At 34.3% G+C, this 7,990-nt stretch overlaps 1 protein-coding gene across 3 annotated transcripts in view; it reads left to right on the forward strand.

Moving 5' to 3' along the window:
* The window catches only part of DIAPH3 (diaphanous-related formin 3), a 727,649-nt gene that overhangs the window by 447,091 nt on the left and 272,568 nt on the right, over positions 1-7,990 (forward strand). For all 3 annotated transcript variants that reach the window (XM_006837594.1, XM_006837595.1, XM_006837596.1), the window contains one exon: positions 1,847-1,971. In XM_006837594.1, coding sequence (XP_006837657.1) covers positions 1,847-1,971 — 125 coding nt within the window. The remainder of the gene's footprint in view (positions 1-1,846; positions 1,972-7,990) is intronic.

A 7,990-nucleotide genomic window follows, 5' to 3' on the forward strand; every position in this document is an offset into this window, starting at 1 on the left:
GGATAGGGTCCCACATTCCGCTTGTGCTCTTCTCCCTTGATGATCCTAGGGTTCTGTTTCTGGACTGTAAGATGAACTACTCTACTGTTTTTGTTACAAAACTTCTGCCTTTACAATTGTGACAATTGCAATTAGTCATGATAAGAGTAACTCACTATTGAATCATAAGAATCATATCCCCAACTCTTTTTACGAGATCCATCTAGACAAGATGAAAACTATTTAGTGGGGACTCTATATTCCCCTGCACACTTTTAACCTAAACTCCCTCTTGAAACCTTGTAATCCAGTTACTTTGTGCCTTTATCGCCCCCTTATTTGAGTTATGGTGTTGGAGGAGAATATTGAAAGTGCCATGGGCTGCCAAAAGAACCGACAGATCTATGTTGGAAGAAGTGCAGCCAGAGTGCTTCTTGGAATCCAGGATAGCCAAACTTCTCCCATACTTCGGACATATTGTCAGGAGGGACCAGTCCCAGGAGAAGAATATCATGTTTGGTAAGGTGGAGGGTCAGAATAAAAGAGGAAAACCCCCAATGAGATGGATTGACAAAGTGGCAGCATCAGTGGGCTCAAGAGTGGCAACAATTGTGAGGTCGGCTGAGGATCAGGCAGTGTTTCGTTCTGTTGTGCATAGCATCACTATGAGTTGGTACTGACTCAATGGCACCTAACAATAACAACATTTTAGGTAACCAAAAATTACCCGTCCCTAGCTACCCAGCATCCAGAGGGGACAACATTGATACTTGATGTGATGACTCCTTCCCTCTCTGTTGGTATTTTGAGGTACTACATCCATGAGTTTAGAGGTCTAGTTCATCAAATTGTAGCAATTTACCCTTGTTTCCTTGATCAATTTTTTTTTTTTTTAAATCTTCCTCTAGTCGAGTTCTGATTATCAAGCCATTGAGGCTAGGTCAAATGAGTACTATCTGAAAGTTTAGATGTTCTTGTTCGTCTCCCCTCAGTTCATATCAGCTGGATTCTTCACTCTCAGCTCTAGTCCTCTGTGGCTATGTCCTTTTCCCTGGGCTCAAGTGTCCCCAGGTCTCACCACACTTTGGACCAACAAGCCCTTCTGGAGAATTTTTTTAAAGTAAAATTCATCTGACCTTGAAAATGATTGTTTTCGAAATTGTACATGATACTACAAATACTCACCCTGTGATGCCTTTTTGTTCTTATTGTAGGTTGACTTGGACACCAGAGAGCACTTTTCTTCACTTCTTACCTCTCAAAAAGTTATTATTTTGAAACATGTTAAATTATCTGTAAATTTAATTATAAAAACATACTCTTTCATTACATTTTTATCCAAATTGGTGTTGTGTGCTATTGATTCAGTTCTGTATAGGATTTTCTAGAGCAGCTGCTGGATTTGAACTACTGAGCTTCTGGTTACCAGCCAAGTGCTTGTCCTGTAGCACCACACCAGGGATTTTTTTATGTGAATGCTGTTAAGTTCAGTCAAGTTAGTTTTTACTCATAGCAGCCTGTATAGTGTTTTCAAGGAGTGGCTGGTAAGGTTGAACCGCTGACTGGTTATATTGTAGCTTTGTAGTGATCTTGGAATCTAGTTTTGAACAAAACTTATTTCTTTTATGTGATCTGGCCATGAAAGCATTTCCTAAATTTCTTCTTCTTATTATTATTTTTTAATCTCTGGATTTAGAAATCATAACACTGAAAAAATAAAAACAAACACTGCAACCCATCTTTTTTTCACAGTGAATCTCCTTGATTATTACGAAGTTTTTTTAATCAGTCATTTGTTTCTAAAGCATTTTACCTTATATGTATTATAATTTTGTCCTTTCAAGACATTTAATATACTCTCTTTTAGTCTCTGTAGAAATGCTGGAAAAGAATTTGAAACAGATGGGAAGGCAGCTCCAACAGCTTGAGAGAGATTTGAAAACCTTTCCCCCTCCTGAGGACTCACATGACAAGTTTGTGGCAAAGATGTCCATATCCTTTTGATATCTAAATCTTGTAAGCCATCAATCAACAAGAATCATAATTTATTTAATGTGTTAGACATATTTGCTTAACCAAAGATCTTTCTTTAGTGCCAAATTATACAAAGTTTAATCTTTGCTGAATAGCAGGGAAATCCATTTATCTATTTATCTATTGTGAATAATGATCAAATGCATTTCTATTGATTCTTTTTATCAATTTAGCTAATAATATTTTTTTCTCTCCTTTTTTTTTTTTTTTTTTTCCTTTTGTATGCATTATTTCCTTCTGAGTTTGTTGGCAAAGTGAAAGAATATTGAAAACTAATTTGTGGAAATTTGAATCAAAGTCTTGTGATTTAGATAGCTTAAAAATATTTCAGGAAGCAGAGGAAGACTTATTAACTGGTCAGCTTAATTTGGAGGTTAGTTTGTATTAGAAATTAACTCATGTTTCAAAGAAATTAATATTTTCTTTAGAATTGTCATAGTTCCAAAATAAAAATTTAATTTGTCACACTTATTACTTGAGTAGGGATCCTCCACATCAAAAACCAAGTACGCATACACACACTTGAAATTAATAGTATGAGGCTTATATCCTTCTGCTTAATTTAAGATTTTCTTCCTATTCAATTATCTTTGTTATCACCATGCTTTGTAGCTTAATTTCTAATGAGTATCTCAAGTAATAAACTTTTTATTTCCTGAAACTAATGTTTACTTGCTTTGCAAACCATTCTGGGAAATTAGAGACTGGTATATCTTGTGTTGTAATAAAGTGTTACTAGCATGCCTTATTAAAATCCCAGATGGACTACTGAATTCTATATGAAACAATAACCCACTTCTAAAATGAACACTTGGTACACAGACACTGCTAATAGATTGTTTTAAAGTAACATAAATGAACACTTGGTACACAGACACTGCTAATAGATTGTTTTAAAGTAACATATTTGAAATAAAATGATTACGTTTCTTCTATCTCTTCTCCTGAGAGATTTGAGGAATCAAGGTTATTATTACTTGACGTATCATAGATGTTATTGTGTATACTTTCATCTTAATTGTGAATTAGTTCAATTTTAGCATCTTCACTATCTCTTTTGGGAAATATCATAAAAATGCATTCCAGCAACTATCAATTCAGGCTCATGTGTTTGTTCCGTTTTGTAGCTTTTCCTACACATCTCCTTTCCTCTTCAAGATGCCTTTTATCAGTTGACTATTTTAAACATGCCAGACGAGTTGCTTTTTAAAAAAAAAAACAAAAAACTAAGCTAAAAAAGTTATTTTTTTTAAACCAATAAAAAAATTTTTTTCAGCAATTTCTCATTTGACAAATTTTGCTTTTCAAAATAAGTCTAGTACTATAGAGTTGTATGGTTGTGTGGTGACACTAAAGGGTAATCACTAGACTGCAAAACACAAGATCAGTGGTTTGAGCCCACCAGTCACTAAGAAGGAGAAAGATGAGGTTGTCTCCTCCTGCAAAGATTTACAGCCTTGGAAACCCTACATAGGGTCACTGTGAGTCAGAACCAACTTGTTGGCACATAACAACAATAGAACTGTATCAGTTTCGTCTTTCAAAATATTTCCCACAATCATTTTCTCACGCTCATATATGACAATGTATTATTTTAATCATTGGTGGTGGTGAAGGTGGTGGTAGTATGCCGTGGAGTCAGTTTCGACTCATACCAACCCTGTACAGGGTTTCCAAGGCTGTAATTCTTTACGGGAGCAAAAAGCCTCATCCTTCTCCCGCGGAATGGCTGGTAGTTTCGAACTGCTTTCCTTGACCTTAGCAGCCCGTCTCGTAACCACTACGTTGTTACTGTTGTTGTTGTTAAGTGCCGTCATGTCAATTCCAACCCATAGCGACCCTATATAGGGTTTCCAAGGAGCAGCTGTTGAGCTAGAACCACCGACCTTGCAGTTCAAACGACTTTGCAGTTTCCCCCATTAGCCCACAGCGCCACCCTACGCTACTGAGTTAAAATACTTGGACTGCTGGTTATTGCCTCTATAGATAGAAAGCACTATAGCAAAGGTTTTACTTGGATGCAGCTTCTGTTAATCCTCTGTGAGTTCGCTAATTATGAAACTCTGGATTCTGGACACATAACTTGAGATAACTTCTTGAACTAGGAGTAAAGGTTGTAGAACCCTGCTCAGCAGACAATTTCAGGACCTATTCTATTCATACTTGTATTCATATGACACAAGAAGCCGAATGATGTCGCTTTTTTGAAAGGTATGCAGCTCATAAAAAGCAACCAGCAGGAAATCAGAAACAGGAAGGATGACGCTTTGCTGGAAACAATTTTTCATTCTGAGTACAATTATACTCCATGGACAAGAAAACTACTACATCCTGTCTCTAAATATCACAAACTAGAAGCCTCTAATGAACTGATTAGCATTCATGTATCTCTTGGAAGTCAGATATGTGAACAGTTGGTGCACTTTGCTATTGACAAAGCTTATAATCATAAATATTCTTTGCCAAGATTAGATTGCTCTCGTTTGCTTTTCATCTTAGTTAGACATACTAGTTTCGAAGTAATTAAATTCATTCATTGCAAAGCTTTGTTTACTTTGATTAGGAGTGACAAGTCAGATTTTGAATATTAATTGCATTTATACAGATCTTATTAAAATGGCAAATTGTTAGCTTCCCCGTTCTTAAAAAATGGAAGAATTCAGAAACTAAACTGCACAATGAATAAAAATGTATTTAACGTTTGGATTAGTACCTCCCAAACTTATTTTATATTTTAACTGCTTGTTAGTTGAAGCACATCTAAAATATTTAGTTCATCAAGTAATTCTTTTTTTTTTTTAATTGTATTTCAACTGTTTGGGAGACAATTTTACAATTCCATATAGTTTAAACAATGATGATTGAGCTTTTAACAAAATCTGTTAATTGAATTCTTTATAAATTATAATTGATATAATTGTGTTATAATATGAAATTTCAATAGTAGCATTCAATCGTAGTATATTTTATAATCCCTGAATGAACTTTATCATTATATATACTTTATAGTATTAAGAAATATGAATTTAGTACATCTTTTAAAAGACAAGTACAATTATTTTATGTCTATCACATTGGATTTTTGGAAATAATTATGTTACTTACCAAGTGTTGAGTCTGGTACAAATATAATTGGAGTAGAATAGTTCCACTGTAAATATATGCTTGAAAAATATATAGCACAACTTTGAAGTAGGTTCATCAATATTATTATGTGTAAACTATTATATGTAGCATGCTAATTGGTTTCTTACTGGTGACAAAATTAGGAAGATATTAGGATTTTTATCTTAACTTTCTTTCAGTCTTTAAAATTCTTGAATTTTTCTTATTTAAAGGAAAATAAATAGATTCTGGAACTTGGCTCTTGAAATTCTCCTTAAATAAGCATTTGCCTGTTTATTTTCTCTTTCTCTACTTCACTTTACTGATTCACTTAGAGAGAATCATTTTGGTAGACATATATATTTTTTGTATTCACTACAACATACTTGACAAGTTACTTGACTCTCTTCTTTGTTATATAGCCTTTACATTTCTTCATCACAAATATTCTTTATTTTCTGGTTTTCTATTTTTGTTTTTCCACCCTATAACAAGGTCTTGGAGTCCTGGTGTGGCACTGTGGGTTAATGCGCCAGACTGCAAAGCCATTTGTTCTTCTAGGTCGGTGGTTCAAGCTCACCAGCTGCTCCTTGGAAACCCTATACAGGGTCGCTATGGGTCAAAACCACCTCGGTGGCACTTAACAACAACAACGTCTTAGGAATTTCTCATAATACCTAGTATATGGCTAAAACTATTCCAGGAAATTTCTTGTTTTGTATTCTATTTCACATTGCACAAAACTCAGCATACTATGGGTAAGGCAATTCAGTATGTTTTTTTCTGTAAATAAACTGTAATTGGGAATAAAATAGAATGATGGGATAAATGAAATATAAATATTTATAGCGCATGGTCTAAGGAGCCCTGGTAGCATAGTGAGTTTTGCTTTAGATCCCTAACCCCGGGTCAGCTGTTCAAATATACCAGTCACCCCACTGGAGAAAAATGAGGGTTTCTGTTCTCATAAAGATTTACAGCCTCAGAAACTCTATCCAGTGGTAACTGTCAGCCAGAACCAACTTGACAACAGTCAGAAGCAGCAACAGCAGTGTATGGCGTAGCTATAAAGTTAGGAAGTTGTATAACTGGGTGATGGATAACAGCAAAATCTTCTTCTTTTGAATTAATCGTCTTTCTCTTTCTTTTCTTCTCTTCTTGAAGTCTATGAAAATAATTATTATCTGTCTCCACATTGTAGCATGTATGGGTCATCAAAGCAAAGACTTAGTTTCTTTGGCTCACTGCTGTTTCCCCTAGTTCCTAGAAAAGTGTCTGGAATGCAGTAGAATTTAGTGTATTTTTCAGAAGTAATAATTGAACGCAGGATGAATGGATCCTGAGTACTTCAGGTTTTAGATGTGAAACTGACTGAATTTAGTCCGTATAAGATATGTCACTGAAGCCATAGATTTCCATGGTAGAGGAAGTGAAACAATGAGGAAATAACTAACAGTTAATATGGAATTTGTTTGTAGTGTTTGCTTTGGGAATGAGCAATACTAGCTTATCAGAAGATTTGGAATGCCAAATCCTAGTCTTACTATTTAGGTGGCGAAGCTTAAAAATTTACACACAGTATAAACACATAACAAGTTGTCCAGTAGGCAAAGTTATAGTGATTCAAGTAGAAATTACTAAAAATGTTAGCTTATTCTTGATACAGGAAAAGAAAATAGATTTTAAGAAAACAAAATTATTGAATATATGTCAATATGTTTCTCATAAATTTCATCAAATATTTATTTTGTCAAATAGCTCACATATTTCTTTGGAGCTTTTTGCAAATATAGAACTTGATACTGGGGCTGGGAGGGAAGAAGAGTAAAGCCTGACTACTACTCACAAGGGCATTACTTTAAAGCTTAATAGTTGATACAAGAGCAATTACTTTTGTATTTGTGTTTGTTTACCCTTTCTCATTTTTGGATGATGCTGGTAATGATGATTTATTAGAATGTGTCATCATCCAGCAATGATATAATGGCAGAGTAGCCCATCAGTACAGATGCAGAGTAGCTTCATTTACATAACCAGTTATTCCACCCTATCATACAATCATTTCAAACTCCTAAGGATTCATTTGGCTGTTTCCAAAATTGTTTCAGTTCAATCACAATTTCACTATTCTTGTGTGTAATTCCAGTTATTCAAAAATCCACTTTCTTTCCTTTGAGAGCACATTTTTTTATTGATAACAGTGATAAGAAAATTAATTTAAAAGCTCTCTTGCTGTTAAAACAAGAGCATGTCATTTTCATGATTCTGGCTCTTGGTTATCTTTTCTGCTATATCTTTTAATATAATTGTAATATTCCTATTAAATATGCACAAGCATATTTATGATGTTTCATTACTTTTGATTCTTATCTGTAAATAAAAAAATGTTTATCTTTTTTAAACCAATTTTATGGATTTTTGAGAATGTATTAGTCCTTGATACTAAGGTAAAACTTAATGTATTTATGAAGCGCCTGTTATTAAGGCACAAAGACCTATCAGCAAGGTGATGGGTAGTTAAGTAGCAGTAGGGAAGTACCCACTGAAGTGATGTCTTTAACCTCTTTTTCAAATGTGATTCAGTGACTTAGTTTTTATTATGTCGTCCATGTGTGTATGTGTATACATTTTTTATGAATAGAAATCCCGTAACTTTAGCTAGACTTTTGATGAGGCCAGTTAGATCTTCTACCAAAGTTTAAAAATAAATCATTGGTACCAGTGTTGTTACAAATGATTAGACTTGACATTGCTAAGATGTAACACAACATCCAGAGAAAGAATTATCAGTCAGATGGAACCACACTTGCCAAAAGTGTAAAACAAAACAAATCACTCCTAGGTAATAGACTCAAACCTACTGCTATTGAGT

The sequence above is a fragment of the Chrysochloris asiatica genome, unplaced genomic scaffold (assembly GCF_000296735.1).
Source record: "Chrysochloris asiatica unplaced genomic scaffold, ChrAsi1.0 scaffold00022, whole genome shotgun sequence".
Lineage (NCBI taxonomy): Eukaryota > Metazoa > Chordata > Mammalia > Afrosoricida > Chrysochloridae > Chrysochloris > Chrysochloris asiatica.